Raw genomic sequence first — 17,849 nt, 5'->3', positions numbered from 1 at the left:
AGGTAGTTTTCAGGAAGTAGAGAGGCTGCAGAAGGACAGACAGATTAAGAGAATGGCAAAGAAATAGCAGATAGAATATAGTGTCAGGAAGTGTATGATCATGCACTTTGGTAGAAGAAATGAAAGGGTTGACTGTTTTATAAATGAAGAGAAAATACGAAAAAGATTGAGGTGCAAAGGGACTTGGGAGAGTTTGTGCAGGATTCCCTAAAGGTTAATTTTCAGGTTGAGTCTGTGGTATGGAAGGCAAATACGATGTTAGCATTAATTTTAAAAGGACTAGAATATAAAAGCAAGGATGTAATGTTGAGACTTTATAAAGCACTGGTGAGGGCTCACTTGGAGTATTGTGAGCAGGTTTAGTCCCCTTATCTTAGAACGGAGTGCTGAAACTGGACAGGGTTCAAAGGAGATTCACGAAACTGATCCCAGGATTGAATGGTTTGTCATATGAAGAGTGTTTGATGGCTCTGGGCCTGTATTCACTAGAATTCAGTAAAATGAGGAGTGACCTCATTAAAAAACCTATCAAACAGTGAAAGGCCCTGATGAAGTGGACATGGAGAAGACGTTTCCTGTGATGGGAGAGTCTAGGACCAGAGGACACAGCCTCAGAATAGAATGGAAATGAGGAAGGATTTCTTTAACCAGAGAGTGGTGAATCAGAGGAATTCTTTGCCACAGTCAGCTGTGGAGGACGTGTCTTTATGTATATTTAAGGCAGAGGTTGATAGATCCTTGATTAGTCAGGACATGAAGGGATATGGGGAGAAGGCAGGAGATTGGGGCTGAGAGGGAAAATGGATCAGCCATGATGAAATGGCGGAGCAGACTCAGTGGGCCAAATGGCCTAATTCTACTCCAATATCTTATGGTCATACAGTCTTTAGTTAAATACCTTTTTTTTTAGTTAAGTAGCTGGTGTTTTTATACCTGGTGTTTTTATATTTAAGGCAGAGGTTGATAGATTCTTGATTGGTCAGGACATGAAGGGATATGGGGAGAAGGCAGGAGATTGGGGAAGAGAGAGAAAATGGATCAGCCATGATGAAATGGTGGAGCATTCTCAAAGGGCCAAATGGCCTAATTCTGCTCCTGTATCTTTGGTCTTATTGCAGACTTGTTGCTTTGGTAGGCGAATTGGAGCGGATTCAAGTTGCCATTCAGACAGGAGCTGATATACTTCTCTCCAACCTCTCAAAACAATTCATCACTCTTGATGTAAGTGCCACTGGGTGATAGTCATTTAGACAGGTTACCACACTCTTCTTGGGCACTGGTCTAATTGGAGCCTGTTTGAAGCAGGTGAGTACCACACACTGCCAGACCGAGAAGTTGAAGATGCCCGTGAATATACCACACAGTTGGTCAGCACAGGTCTTCACTTCTCGGCCAGGTACTCCTTAGGTCCAGATACTCTCCTTGGATTTACTCTCTTGAAGGCAGCCCACTTCATCTTCAGATACTGAGACCAAAGGACCTTTGAAATAGATGGGGGTGCATGATGGTTCCTCCCTCTTCTGGTGATCCAAGCGAGCATAGAAGGTGTTGAGCTCATCAGGAGGCAAAGCTCTGCTGTCCCCTATGTCGCAAGATTTAACTTTGTAGGAGGTTATGGCATTCAAACTCTGCTACAGGTGTCGAGCATCCCTCATTGATTCCAGTCTAGCCTGGAGTCTCCACGTCGCCTGAGAGATGGCTTTCTGGAAGTCATACTTGGACCTCTTGTAGTTTTCTTGATCTCTAGGCTTGAATGCCTCCGATCTGGCTCTCAGTAGGTTCCAGATTTCATTGTTCATCCGGGGCTTCTGACCGGGGAAACCCTGAATGATTTCGTGGAGACACACTCATTCGCAGCTGTTTTAATAAAGTCTGTAACAACCCTGGTGTAGTCCACCTGTCCAATGCCAAGTCCTACTGATGTTCCGTATTTAAAGAAAGATTGCTCAGGTTTAATAAATGTATTATTTTGTATGTAGAAATACTTTTGGGAGCTTAATACAACATTATCCATTTTCATCCAAAAAACACTTTAGCTCTAATTCCCTCATTTTCTAATGCTCGAAGACAGTGTTGCACCCTGTACCTCCCGAGCCAGAAACTGCTTCAGTGGTGCACAGCTCACTCTGAACTAAAGGTGCCCAGTTAAATATCTGATGGACTGTTTTCAATAGTTATCAATACATATCATTTTGTAAAATTGATTTACAACTACATGCCATCTTTTTTTCAATGCTATGCAATTGAGAATTGAGAAGTACAAACGTTTGTAGGTTATCTAGCAGACTCTGAGCATAACAGCCAGCAAAATTTGCAAACAACAGGCCAATGTAATTGTATTCAAGTCTTCATGTGATTCTGAAATATTGGTTGTTGGTATTCCAAATTATGAAGTGAATTTAGTTTGGGACATGTGGCAGGTACTTGTTTTACAGTCCACTACTATGTGCCTATGGACATTGTACCAAAAAAGACCAAGGTAGCATGCCTGAATGACTGGCATCCTGTCACACTCACCTCAATAATAAGCAAATGCTTTGAGAGGTTGCAGCTTGCTACCACTCAGACTGGACCCCCTACCATTCACCTACTGACACAACCAATCGACAGACAATACAATAGCCACAGCTCTACACACCGTCCTTACACATCTGGAGAAGAAGAATGCTTATGTGAGAATGCTGTTCTTGGACTACAGTTCACCATTCAACACCACAATTCCATCCAGGCTTGACAAGAAGCTCAGAGACCACGGCCTTGACCCTTCCTTGTGCAGCGAGATCCTGGACTTCCTGTCAGATCGTCGGCAGCTGGTAAGAGTGGGCTCCCTCACCTCCACCCCTTTGACTGTTAATACAGGATCCCCTCAGGGCTGTGTACTAAGTCCCCTCCTTTACTGCCTGTATACCCATGACTGTGTGCCACTGAAGCACCTTCAATAACTCCAAAAGACTGAAGGTGGGTAAAATACTGAAAGGCTTTTATTCGCTGTACAATATGACCTCCACGGTGAGTGTCTGCCCCCGGACTGAGGGGGAGGGGCAAGGCGAAACACATTTATTCAGGATCTGTGGGAGGAGCCACAGGGGCAGTCAGCGGAGGGTCGTGTCCAGACAGTTAACCCAGTTACAACATATATATGGTTTACCACATACACCCACAGCTCTAATCTGCTAATTAAATTTGCTGATGACGCTACGTTGATTGGCCTAATCTCAAATAATAGCGAGGTGACCTACAGGGAAGAAGTCATTTCTCTGAGACAATGATGTCAAGAAAACAACCTCTCCCTCAATGTCGTAAAAACAAAGGAACTGGTTGTGGATTACAGGAGGAATGGAGATGGGATAACCTCTATTGACATCAATGGATCTGGGGTTGAGAAGGTAAACCAATTTAAGTTCCTCGACATCCACATCACCAAGGGCCCATATGATCATTGAACACCTGAGTCACCCCAACCACTATCTATTCCAGCTCCTACCATCCGGGAAACAGCACTGTAACATAAAAGCCAGGACCAGCGGGCTCTGGGACAGCTTCTTCCACCAGGCCATCAGACTGATTAACTCACGCTGATTTGAGTGTATTTCTATGTTACATTGACTGTTCTATTTATTATAGATTACTTTAATTGCGCATTGCACATTTAGACAAAGACATAACGTGAAAATTTTTACTCCTCATGTATGTGAAGGATGTAAGAAATAAAGTGAATTCAATTCATTTCAATCAAGGCCATTTGCCTGGCTCAAAGGAACTCCAGATGGCCTAACAGAGACCAGCAGTCTGTAGATTGTGACTGCATCCAAATTCTCTGAGACTGACAAACACAGACAAAGAAACCTAATGTCCAAATGTTTTTCCAGATCTCTATCAATCCTCAATGGGAAATTCTGGCAGAGAGTTCTGAAATAACACTGACAGATTTTCCTCTAATCTCTATATGAGTTGTGGATGATGTTTATAATTACAGAATTCAAAACTATATTGTGTAATTACATTGAATTTCGACAACCCCTTTTCCTCCACAGATGCTGCTTGTCATGCTGAGTTCTTCCAGAAGGTTGTCTGCTGCTTTTGTAATTGCGTAATTGTTTAGAACACAGAGCCAGTGATGTAATGCTATTATTAACATGGTAATCTCTTGGCCAAAATCATTTGATGAATGAAATAGGAATTAACCGTGATAGTAAAGGAAGCACACACAGATAGCAATAAAATCATGGAAATTTGCACTACTGAGAGTTGTTGTTTGGCCTTTTTGATCAGTTCATTCCAAAGATAATCCCACTGTTTGCTTTCTGCAATAGTCTTTTGCCTAAGGAAACAACTTCTATGTTTTAGCCATTTGTTGTGATTAAACACCTTATACTTCAACACTCATTGCTTGAAGAAACTCCTCAATCTTATTTATACACTTGCTAAGGTGACAATTTAAAATTGATGGTGATTGTCCAACCAGAGAAAACAGTTTTGCCTCATCTACTCTATCAAAGTCTTCAGAATTTTAAAGGACTATTATATCTTCTAACCTCCTTTATTCCACAGGAAGCTATCTTAGTGAGTAATCTTTTCTCAGAAGCATAATTAAAAGTGTTGATTTGAATTATTGCTTTACGTTGACAGTTGTCACTCTATATTGAGGCATCCAAACATTCTTTAACAGTGATCTATGGAATTGTTCCTGTTTCCTGGTACAAATTCTCTTTAGTTTTCTACCTGATGATTTCATAAGTGGAATTTTTACCAGTGGGATCATTGCCCACTCTTCCTGGAGGCTCAAGGTTCCAGCCACCATGCCAAAGATCCCAAATGTCACAATTTGCAGAGCTTAGACAAGCTGGTAGTCCCTGCAAGAACTCTTTATTGTCTATCTACGCTTGAACTTGCAATATAATTTTATAATGTAATATAATTATATGGAATTAATGAAAAACAAGAGATAATCTCATTGAGATATGCAATATGCTTATAGGGCTTAATGGGGCAATACATGGATAAGATTTCCCCTGGCTGAAATGTGTAGCCCCAGAAGCCACAGCCTCAAATTATGGGACTAGTCATTCAGGACTGAGATGAGACAACATTTCTTCACCTGCAAGAAGTGAGTCTTTGGAATTCTTTATCATTGAGGATCATGGAGGCGTAGTTGGTGAGTATATACCTGACAGATTTTGGTCAGGTTTTGGATATTCCAGGGCATGAACAGATATGGAAAGTGGAAGCAGTAGTGGAGCCATAAGTGGTTAAACAGTCTACTCTTGCTTCTATTTCTTATGCTCTTATATTCAAAGAGAAAAAAACAATTCAGATACTTAAATTACACAGAAAATCTACACAGTTTGTCCACAGCTGACATTTAACCAACTGGGCTTTAAATAACTGGTCTTTTTAAAAAAATCTTGAATTAAGATGTAATATTGGCTATTTTCCAGTTCCCTACATAAAGGTGTGAAAATATGTAGCACTAGTCTTTACTATCTCAGTTCTGACTTTCTTCCAGCAGATTAGCATGCATGTTTTTCGTCCTGAGCTCTGCTAATTACTTTTCAGAATCAGCTTCCATCCTATAGTTACGTTTAAGAATTGTTTCACATTATTATCCAGTGCACTTAAGCTTACTTCTACATTCACTTTAACAGCTGACTCAAAATATTCATTTACTCTCTTCTGCATACCTTCATTCTCATCCAGATTTACCCTTTCAACTTTAAGCTGTCATAACATCATTTTAATTATTTTTTCAGTATGCCTGCAAGAGCCCTTAATGTTTACTTTTACAAAATCTGTAACCTAGCTGCCAACAAAGAATCACGCATCCAGACAAACTCTGTTGAACATATTATAGCAATGTTGCTCAGTATAATAGATTGTTTAAACAAGGTCATGTTACAGAATTTCAGAAAGACTATCTCATTAATTAAAGTCTTCAAAGAAAAGCTATTTATTGTAGCTTATCTCTGATGAGAAATGGTTATTGTAACAATGGGGGTTGGGAGAGAAATATGGGTTAAAACACCGTCTATTTCAATCTCAAGAACTTGCATTTCATTTCATCTGCAGCTATCATAAATCTCTGCTAAAAAGTTGCAAGCAGGAAATTTGAAAAGAGACTCAGGCAATCTGAACACATATTCATCTAGAAATATGTCCCTAACACAAAGTGTCATTATTTAACAGCTCTGCTCCAACAGGCAAAACAATAGCTAGTGATGTGGAAAGTATCAGGGTTTCTTTCCGAATTTTTTTTTCAAAATTTTATATATATACTATATATTATATCCTTTAAAGGCACATAGGCTTCGGGGGCTGAGCTAGCATTTAATTGCCCATGTTATTACTCCCCAAGATTTAATGAGATACTTGATAATGGTTAGACACCCAAAGAGGACACTCAAAACACCTCCTTACTTTTTTGAACGGAGAGAACAAATGAAATGAAAGACCAATGTTACAGTTCATAATGTTTTTCTGAAATAAAGTATGTTTTTGTTTTGTACAATACATAGCTCCATAGAGAATGTATGATTCAATTTTATTCCAATTGAAGAACAACAGATGCTTTCACCTTTAGGCCTGGAATTTATGTTGCCAAAACCAATATTCCAATGCCAAGTATCAGATTTGTTGAAGTCTGTTCAGATCCCATTCCTTACACAGTCTCTGTCTAGAATGAGCACAACTTAAAAGTGAAGCTACCATTTAAAGAAAAGTAGCCACAAGGGAAACAACTTCTTACAGTCTGGATACATAGGCTATTAATCATTTTAAGCTACTCTCAGCCACCCTAAATCTAAAAAGAGTAGATAACAGAGAAAAAATGTTGGGTTGCAAAATAATTAGAGCAGTGCTGTGAAATGGAGTTTCTTGGCGAGTGAAGGAGAGGTGCAACTTGGAACTCCCAGCTGATAATCGGAAAAATGGAAGCACTGTTGCAAGTTTGGCACTGCAGGATGTCCTCATTAAATGATGGCAGTGCAGCCTGCCAGGCAGCAGGTGGCAGTAGAGTCAATACTGTGTGCAGGAACTGGGATCGGAAGCTGCAAAGATATAATCATCTGCGGCAGGGTCACTGGCACAAGGACAGATTCCTGTCCATCAGTTCACATGATCATCTAAAGTAATCTCACACACACTTTTCCAATTCCTTTAATGTTTTTCTTTAAATAAATATGAAAACTCTAGCAAAGCATATATTCAAGCACACAAAATGGACCAGGATCAACATCGTGCCACTTAATTTCACAGATACAACTGTTCAATGAATGCAAGCAAACTATACTCTCTCTGTGAAGATGAGGCCACTGGCACTGGAGATCAGTTTGCCTCTTCCCATCTGATATATGTGCAAGCATTACATTGGGTACATCTGTAGACGATCCTAATGTCAAAGGAGGCAGGTGCAAATCCACGAAGAATTTGCTGACTAGGCAGTATTTTACCATAGTTTAACTAAAGGAGATGGTACAGAGCCCCCAGCTGACTCCATCATGACTTAGTGTTTCCAGTTCTCTGGAATTACTGCAAGATAAAGTTGTCTGCCAGATGACAGCAAGGTCATTCTGGTTACTTCTTAATACACAGCACTTTGCATTCTCCCTTATTAAAATAGTGATTGAAAAACTTCTATGCCAGGCCCCAGCGTTAATTTTAATCCGAAATTCCAACATTACTAAACTGCCACTTCCAATTTCCTATAAAAAAATTTTTTTTAATTGAGAAAGCTTTCTTAATCAGCTCTCACTGTTTTCAAAAGGACTCAATTTTTAATTACCTGATAAGTTTGTGAAGAGTCTTCGATATTTTTTAGATCCTATGCATTGTTAGGAGAAAATAAAATGATCAACTGCGCAAAGAAGAAATTTAAACAAAAAAGTACTAACAGAATCCAGCGATTAAAAGATGTGAACATTTGTGAATATGAAATTTCTTAACTCATGCTCATTCCAAGCAGATGGAAACTTTCAGTGCAATCTGAAAAGTTTGCCCCTGACACTAATTTAATGTGTGATTTTGAGACACATTTGCCACTTCCTCTAATTCTTGTGCTGCTGACCTCAGTGACAAGAAAATCTTCACCAATACACATACCATAGTTATCACCTATTTGGTGCAAACTATGTGCTGAAGGTTCAGACACTAGAATCACTTGCCACACCTAATGTAGTGTAAATTTAATACTGGCAGCTTTTGAACATGTGGTGAGATGCTCAAAATTTTAAAAAAATCAGCAGGGAATATGGGGCAATTAATAGTATTGTAAATGACAGCCACTCATTGATAACTTGTCCACTGAGAGTTTGGGTATTGTTAAAAGCAGCTGGCCTGAGAAGCTGAAACATGGATACAATTGTCAAGTGCAAGAAGAGAAGTTATATATTATCACAATTAAAAGTGCTTTTAAATAAACATGCCACCAAAGACTCCCATTGCATCTAAGATCATGGAGTGGAGAGAAGAAAACCCTCAATACCTCAAGATTTACCTGACACAGCAAGACAATCATGATTGTTTGAAAGCACTGTGTCTCCATATGGAGATATCTTCTGTCCAACTATTTTCACTTCTTTATCGTCGATTATCTTACTATTCCAAAGACAAGAGTGGTAGTGTTCACTCTTAATTCCACATCATACAGCACCATTCATCATTTTCTAGATAATTCATTTGAACAGAAACAGAAACAAATGGAATTCAGTGCAGACAATAATTGCATTTGTAGATTGCAAGCAAGATGAGGAAAACACCGTAAGTGGCTGGTCAAGAAATCCAGTGAAGATGGCGGCAGCAAACAATGATTCCTTGTGAGATATCTTCCAGATAGCCAATCTCTTCAATTACTTCACTTTTTCTACACCTTCTGATTGTTCTTTTCATCTTGTTTGTGTAACGGAAACTGTTGGCGCATGTGACATGCAGTTTGGAAGCCGACCGAATTATCTCATGCTCTACTGTGTCCGAAGAGCTGCCTTGTGGAGAAGATCAGAGACGGGGACCTGGAAAGGACTGACAACATGAGCTGACCTGTGGGAAAGACTAGAGACAGGGTGCAGGGTCATGAACGACTATCTCAAAGTGGTGAAGAAAATTGAAGCATCAACGTGAATGTGATTACTCCCGATGGAGGCCACTGGGAGCTAGGTTGCCGACATTCGTACCCGGGTTGGCAGTGTTCAGACCCTGCATGGTGCTCGCTGTTCATGGAAGGGCTGAGTTCATGTGGCTGCTCTCCATGGATGATGATGGAAAGATGTTTTTGATATTCTGTGATTTATGTGATTATTGGACTGTACTTTATTTTGGTCTCCTTCAGCTTTTTTGGTGTTTTTGTTTTTCTGGCCAAATGGTGGGTGGGTGATTGGTTAATTTTTTGTGTGTTGGGTTTCTGGTATTTAATGCTATTGTAATTTTCTGCAAGTGAGAGGGTCACTGTTTTTTTCTGCGGGGGAGGTGGGGTATTAATGCTATTGTTGCAGTTTTTTCTGCAGGGAGAGTGTGGGGAATTTTGTGGTTTGCAGGTTTTGTCCTTTTATCGTTTTCATGGGAGTGGGGCGGGGGAGTTGTTGTCCTTCTTTCAACAGCTCCCATGGTCATTCTGTACTTCATGGCTACCTTGAGAAGGACGAATATCAGAGTTGAATTGTACATGCATATTTCACCAATAAAATGGACCTTTTGATACTAAAGGGATAGGAGATTGTGGAGTGCTTATGCGTTGATCTCTGAAGGTAGACAGACAGTTGAAGTGATTAAGATGACCTTTAGGATTCTTGCCTTTACAGGCTCGGGCACAGAATGTACAAGCAGGGAAGTTATACAGAAGTGGCTAATATAGCTATTCCAGTTAGAGCACTGTATACAGATCTTGCCGCAATACTACAGGGTGGAAGTGCCAACACTAGAAAATCTCCAGAGGAAACTTTCAAGGAAGTTACCAGGTCTGGTAAGACTGAACTATAAGGAAATATTTGTGAGGTTGGTGTTGGTTTTTTGTTTGCAACAGACAGAAGGGTAATTTAAATGAGATGTTTAAATTATGAAAGGCTAAAATGGGTTAAACAGGAAGAACTAATTTCCCCTGAAAGGGAAGTAACCAGGTAGAAGAGATAACTTTAAATAGCTTAATGAAAGGACCAGAGGAGAGCTACAAATTTTTGTTCATCCATCATTCAAATGGGGCTTATTCTATGAAAGGTCAGTGCCGGCAGAAACCCTTATCACATTTACAAGGTGCATGAATAAGCACTTGAAGTTCCATAATCTCAAGCCAATAGACCAAAAGCTAGATAGTGAGTAGCTATAAGTAGCTCAGTAGGTGACCAGCATAGATATGATGGGCAGAGTAACCTCCTTCAGGCCAAAACTATATATATATCAATAGAGGAGCTCCTCACAGACAAAGCACAGAATTAAATAATATGTTCACTCAGCTGACAGTTGGCAAATAAAATTTGTTACATAATAATTCTGTGCATTGAAACCCCAACCAGAAAAGAGTCAACTAGATCTCATTACCTTCAACAATTGTATCAAATTGTTGATCTTTTCACCGGCAATACTTTCTCAGTACTTGTGCACAAGAGAAACATTTTGAACTAAATGTAACATTCTTTTTTCCCCAATGTAATATGTATTATTTTGCATGAACATTTTTTGAAGAGAGTCAGGTGCTGCTGACTACTGATATAATTTTTTTTATTAACTTAAACTATACTGCTTAACTGGCAAAAAGGTTGTGCAATTCTGTGACATGTAACACACCAAAAATTCCTAATTGTCATCATCTTATCTTTTTAGCTGTGAGGTCCTTCTTTAATTCAGCATTCTTTTTTACTAGCTGCTGCATATAATTATAAATACTTCAAAAAAACTATTCATTTCTTTATTTGATTTCAACACCTTTTGAATTCATTGAGATTACCTTCAGTTTCATCATCGAATCTTGACAGAGCTTATCTCCCCTTGCAGCAGAAACCTCATCCACACCAATTAGCTTTGCCCTATACCGGAATCCATCTCCTTTAAAACGTTTTATCAGACCAGCTTCACTCCGATCCTGACCTGCAAGTTCAAAGAAAAAGAAGGGCTATGGTTAAAAGTTACTTACTTAGTGTGCTTATTATATGATGTAGTGAATATGTATGCAAGACTTGTGAATGCAACTAATGACTAGAATATAACAAAAATTTCCAATTATCTAGCAACTTTACACTAGAGAAGCACACTGAAGGAAAGTGAAAATCCACACAGAGCGTTTCAAAAAGTTAGGAGAGCTGACCAAAGATAAAATAACACAGATACGCAGTATTTTAAACAATGTTTAAAGATAGGGGAATTAAATTGCACTAAATTCCATTTAAATTCCAAAGATAAATGGAATTGCAGACTGCAGAATTAAGACAAGTGCAATTGATAATTGTTGTTAATGAGGCATTATTATACATCCCAGAGGTAATAGACATGATAGGGCAGGAATTTAGGGATGGAGATGGGTATGATAGGGATTTGTGGATGAAGAAGAGGATCAGGTAATTAATGCTTTAAAGTGGTGACTAATGCAGGTCAGTGGCCATTAGTGACAAATAGGTACACTGACTTGGGTTAGCAGCACAGTATGAGGCAGAGGTTTGCTGCTGTATGCAAGCAAGCTAAAGATGATGGAAAGAGCAACTTGCAGGACTATGTAAGTGATTCTTGGAAAGATCAGGAATGGGAATAAATAGATTCAGAATTTTATCATGAGTGAAGTCGGGAGAAGTGACTAATAGCAGCAAATATGGTGTTCAAAATTCAGAGATTTGAAAATGAAGGTGGGCATTTTGACTATCCGATGTAGCCAGAGTGATTAAATGAGGTCACTGCATCACAGTGCCCAGAAACATTAATTTCAAACTGCCACAATAAATCACTGAGGGGATTTTAACTCATATCAAACTTGATATCCTATTGGCATTGCCATTAGTGCAAAAGTAACTGTGGTGCCAAAAATGGGACAGGACCAGCACACACAAAATGCTGGAGGAACTGAGCAGGTCAGGCAGCATCTATGGAGGGAAATAAACAGTTGATGTTTCAGGCCTGATCAGGAGTCCTGATGAAGGGCCTTAGTCTGAAATGTCAACTGTTTACTTCCCTCCGTAGATGCTGATTTCCTCCAGCATCTTGTGTGTCCTGCTCAAGATTTCAGCATTTGCATTCTTTCTTGTGTTAATGTAAATTAACCCCAACTCTATAGATGGCATCACCAATGGATAGATTGCAAATCAGCCAAAGGAAGCAGCAAGGATAAATCTTTGTTATCCTCAGAAATAGTGCAAAAATGTGCGAAAGCGATGTAAATATTGAAGATATGGGCTGCTTTTGGATAATTATGGGAAGAAGTAACTTATGTAACAAGTTAACAAATTTCACAATTCTGGTTCTGATCGGATTCTGTATTTAAGTACAGAGGTGTATTATGATGAAGGGGAGAAAAATAGCATAATTGATCATATTAAATGTTGCAGAGAAGTCAAAAAGGATATACAAGGATGACGCGGCGAGGGCATACATGCAGCAATTGTTTGCTTTTGTGAATATCAGAAGTGGTTGAGATCAAGGAAATCAGGATTGGCAATTGAAGTGGAATAGGAGACTGGTCACAGTCATGAAAATAAAACCTGTAACCTGTTAACTTAATGTTAAGCAATATTTCAAAGAGATTTAAGTTAAAGCATGGAAATGCCTTTGCATGCAATATATAACCTAGCATTAAAGAAACACTGACTCTGCACAAAAAAAAAGTCAAGTGCATTTAATCCACTCATCTGGATTATTTATTTGTATCTCTCATTCTTTTACTATACTCTGGAATGAGGAAACAACATGAAGGTACTTCAATTAAAATGCATAACCATTATTCACCAAACCACACATTTCCAATTTCATCACTATATGTGGTGTCTGTGGGCTCGTTATTGTTACGGCTTACCAAGGAAAATAATAGAGGTATTGCGATCAATAAAATATCATTTATTGAAAACAATAAATTCTCAACTACAGCAGCCAGTACAAAAAAACAAAAGTCATACTACAGAGTACATTAGGTTCTTAAAAGTACACAAATCCCCATTTATATCCTATGCTTTCCTTTAAAGAAAAAAGCTTACAGCTATCTACAGTGCTAGTGACCTCAAGTTAATCACTCTGACTACAACAGGTAATCTAAATGCCAATTTAATTTTCAAATCTCTGAGTTTCAAAATCTGCATCTTCATTATTTAAGTTCCAACTTTGTAGTATTACATATTGCTGTTCTACTTCTCTCAGGGTATAATCCTGACTTTATTATTGTTGATTTTTCCAACACCCTTCTTGTTACACTGTGCCCGCAATGTATCCAGCTAACATCAGCGAGTGCTAGTTGACTCATTGCCACTTTAAATCTTTCAAACTACCTCCACCGCACATTGCAGCTGTTCCTTCAGGCTTCCCAGCTAATCTGCACTTGTTTCAGTATATTCGGCAATGTCATAAGAAAGTAAATCCTTCTGAAGCAACAAACAATCTGCTGGAGGAACTCAGTGGGATGAACAGTTTATGAGGCAGTCGTGATACAGGGTTTCATACTGGCACATCTAGCTCCTCCAGAAGATAGTTTGATGCTCCAGATTCCAGAATCTGCAATCTGCTATGCCTATAAAATCCTTGTGGACTTTGAGTTCTGTAAAACTTCCAACACTTCATCTTCTGCGGCATTTACAATACATAATGCTGAACATCATGCTGCATGTTCTTTTCTTTTGAAGAAATTGCTCTTAATATGTGCTTTATGTCAGAGTATATTCCTTGTTGTTCCTGTCAATCTGTGTTGTCAATGCTCTTCAAAGAAATCACATTCCAGTTCCCCATAATGTGTTTTTGTCACAACCTCTCTTCATCTCCACAGCATGTCTTTCTCTGGTGCCTCTCTTTCCAGGAAGGCCTACAGTATATTTTAGCTGTTTAGCTTGTTTCCCAGCCCTTCATATTCCTCATCAGATCAGTTTCCACCCACAACTGTGATGGTGTCACTATATTTACCTTGATCACTCTATGTGCTATTGTGGAGACAGACACCTATCCTTGTTGATTTTCATTTCAGACCATAATATCCCAGGCAGTGTTAGCGATTGATATTTCATAGTCCACAACTTCTTATTAATCCTCCCAAGGGTTAAACACTCACCTACACATTTTAAAGTGCAGTCAGTATTTACATACTGATTCTTATGCTGTACACCCCATTGAATGCTAAACTCAGAGTGTTAAGTAATTTCATCTGAATTCTATCATCAGCAGTTCTGCACTCTAAGCAACCCCTCAGTATCTGATCTAAAAAAGCAACTTTTGCTAGCATCATCATGCACTCGTCAACCTTTCCTCTGGTTCACGGTGCTACATCTGAAATTGTAGCTCTTGTAAATCTCTGAGAGTCTGAAGTAAAATTCCCCTTCAACGTCTTGACAAAAGCTGTGTAAGAAATCTTGTCCACTGTCCATTGTTCATAGTGTTATGGGCTCACCAAGGTCCTGTATTCCTTCAACAATGATCACACTACGAGCAACAATATCGCCTTCCTCTTTTCATGCGTAGTCATGTTTTTCAGCCATCGTCCTCACTGAGACCTCAACCATATTGTTGGTCCACATAAGCATTGCCACCTAGTTCATATACCAGAGAAATGGCAGAGGAAAAACTTGTTTCTTATACTTACCTGATACCCGCTTTACATTGAGAAACCCATTCTCTATTAACTTCTTCCTCTATCACCGCTTCAAGCATTGCCATTGTACAGGAGCGGTTTGCTGACACTTACTAAGGCAAATAGTGAAGTACGGTTATCAATAAACCATACTTTGCTGAAGGCAGTAAACATCTGACAATAGTAATTGTGACACTAACTGACTGAAAGTCACGCTGCATGGAACACTTTATTCTTAAAGGTAGACTAATCCTCATTGATATTACATTACATCATGTGCCATGTCATATGATGTGGACGATCATGGTCTATTCATGACCATCATTGGTCTTGGCAAAGTTTTCTGCAAGAGTGGTTTGCCATTGCCTTCTTCTGGGCAGTATCTTTACTGGACAGGTGATCCCAGCCATTATCAATACTCTTCAGAGACTGCCTGCTTGGCATCAGTGGTCGCATAACCAGGATTAGTGACGTGCACCATCTGCTCATATGGCGTCCAACACCTGCTCCAATGTCTTCATGTGACCCTGATGGTGGGTGGAGGGGGGGCTAAACAGGTGCTACACCTTTCTCAAGGGTGAGCTGCAGGCTAGCCAAGGGAAGCAGCACCTTCCACCTCCTTTGGTAGAGACATATCTCCACCCTGCCACCCAACGTTGACATTACATGCTGCTATTTCCACAAAATATAGGATATTCCAATGTAGTTATGCACCAGCTTATCAGTATTTATTTTTCATCAATAATGTGATGGAAAAGTTAGCTAATAATAATATCAAGCAGCACATTCTCAACAATAACTTGCTCACAGATACTCAGATAGAGTTGCTTTGGGCTTGCTCAGACCTCATTACAATTAGGCCAACATGAACAAACGAACTAAATCCTGGAGGTGGTGTAAAACTGACTGTCCTAGACATCAAGCAACATCTGATAGTCTCTCATCAAGGACATGGATCAATGGGAATCAACAATAAACTCCATATTGACTGGATTCATATTTAATATGAAGAGAGATGACCATGGGAGGTCAATCAGTGCAGCCCCAGGATATTGCTGCTTCGCCAATGACATACACACCTTCGGCTGCCCCAATTAGCCGAAGTTTCATGGAAATAGTTGAAAAGGTATAAAAAAAAGCCAAACTGAGTACCAAATAATGTATTTAAAACAAGTACAGAATAAATTAGCAATACTACTGCAATACTATAAAACTGTGTACTAAGGTGTATTAGTTCCTAATACTCATCAACGGAGGCATTCATCCGAGTTGGGTTCTTTTGACTGTAAAATGAACAAAATCAATGCAGACACCATGAGTAGACTATAGACTATCTTCATACAAAAAGGCATTGAACGTGTGGATAGTCAGAGGCTTTTTGCCAGGGCTGACATGGCTAACACGAGAGGGCACAGTTTTAAGGTGCTTGGAAGTAGGTACAGAGGAGATATCAGGGCAAGTTTTTTTTACACAGAGAGTGGTGAGTGTGTGGAATGGGCTGCCGGCAATGGTGGTGAGGTGGATACGATCGGGTCTTTTAAGAGACTCCTGGACAGGTACATGGAGCTTAGAAGAATAGAGGGCTATGGGTAACCCTAGGTAATTTCTAAGTAAGTACATGTTCAGCACAGCATTGTGGGTCGAAGGGCCTGTTTGTGTTGTAGGTTTTCTATGTTTCCATGTTTCTAATGTTGTCGATGATTGCATCTACCATTATTTTCATTGTAATATTCAAAATGATTGTCAATAACTTCAAATTCTTTGTTGTTTCTAACTTGTTAAAGTAGTGAAATCATTTAATTTTCACTCCCGGCCGTTTCTGGCATCTGGAAGTCGGAATGCTTGAAACCGCAGTGAGCAAAACAGTTCTGAACTGTTTCCTGCTTATTTCTCGCTGACTGTCATTGACAAAATTCACTACCTTTTGAACACAAACACCATACAACTTTGCTATTTAAAAACTGTTTGCTTGAAGCATGTTGTTGTATCTAATGGCCACTGTCCCAATTAAGTGGTGTAATGTTCCAAGCTATGGAAAGGAATCCCAGTTATTTTATCAATTAATTCTTGCTCTTTAAGAGTTGTCCCAAGTACACAATGCCTTGATTAGCCAATGGTCCAATTAACATAAATATATATTTTTATTGGCCATTTAATTTATTTAGGAGGTTCAGAAGAAACTGAAACTGTGCAAGTACCCCATTTTTGACATTTATATTACAAGGAACACTATTACTGAAAGAGCAATGTCCTGGAAATTATATGATTGACCTCCAGCAATCACAATCACCACTCTTTATACTGAGTTTGAATCCAGTCAGTGGAGAGATTTCTCATTTCCCATTGACTTCAGTGTTATTAAGGCTCCTTGATGCAGACCATTAGATGTTATTTTGATGTCAAAGATAGCTAGTTTCACATCACTTCAGGAGGTTTGAATGTTGCTAATGAAAATGGCATGGGACATCTCAGATCTCTCCAGGATGTAGGGCATAACTACATGAAAGTGGTCCTTCTTCTTCTCATTATGCACCTTAAAATAGATACAATGTACATTCATTTCTGCATTAAAATATAAACAATACAGTCTGATATTATTAAGATAGTTCCCTAGTCTTTAGACATTTATTGTAATTTCCTAGTTAAAAGATTTATCTAATAAAAGTGAGACTTCATAAACCAATTTTAAGTGCAGAAATCACAACAGGTATTTCCAAGCATTGTAAAGGAACATTCAGACGAAAGTGAGTCTATAAGTGTGTGCAGTAATGCAATGTTTAAGTGCACTGTTTGTTGAGATACTTAACGCATTTATAAGATGTCAGATTCTATTCAGGAATAACTGATGTCTGTTGAGGTAGTAGTGGGAATTTAGAAACAAACAGGTTTCTTTAATCAATTATTTTGGTGAGCAAGTCAAGAAAGTTCCAAAATTTTGGACAGAGATTTATGGCAGGGTTTGACTCAGAAGTGGAACTGTTGCCCCAGCAAGAAGCTAGAACCTGCATCCAGAACGATAATGAGGATCTCGGTGCTGATGGCTGCTTTGCTGAGATATGGCAATAAGCAGAGAAATCCAGAACTGGTGAATCATGATAAGGGGCACTTTAAAATAATCTGCAGA

General features: G+C 39.1%; 1 protein-coding gene across 1 annotated transcript in view; it reads right to left on the bottom strand.

The window, feature by feature from the left end:
* dab1a (DAB adaptor protein 1a) overlaps positions 1-17,849 on the bottom strand; it is a 383,120-nt gene that overhangs the window by 149,956 nt on the left and 215,315 nt on the right. The window contains exon 3 of the mRNA XM_072274548.1: positions 10,925-11,064. Coding sequence (XP_072130649.1) covers positions 10,925-11,064 — 140 coding nt within the window. The remainder of the gene's footprint in view (positions 1-10,924; positions 11,065-17,849) is intronic.

The sequence above is a fragment of the Mobula birostris genome, chromosome 12 (genome assembly GCF_030028105.1).
Source record: "Mobula birostris isolate sMobBir1 chromosome 12, sMobBir1.hap1, whole genome shotgun sequence".
NCBI lineage: Eukaryota > Metazoa > Chordata > Chondrichthyes > Myliobatiformes > Myliobatidae > Mobula > Mobula birostris.
This window is presented reverse-complemented; position numbering and strand designations above follow the sequence as displayed.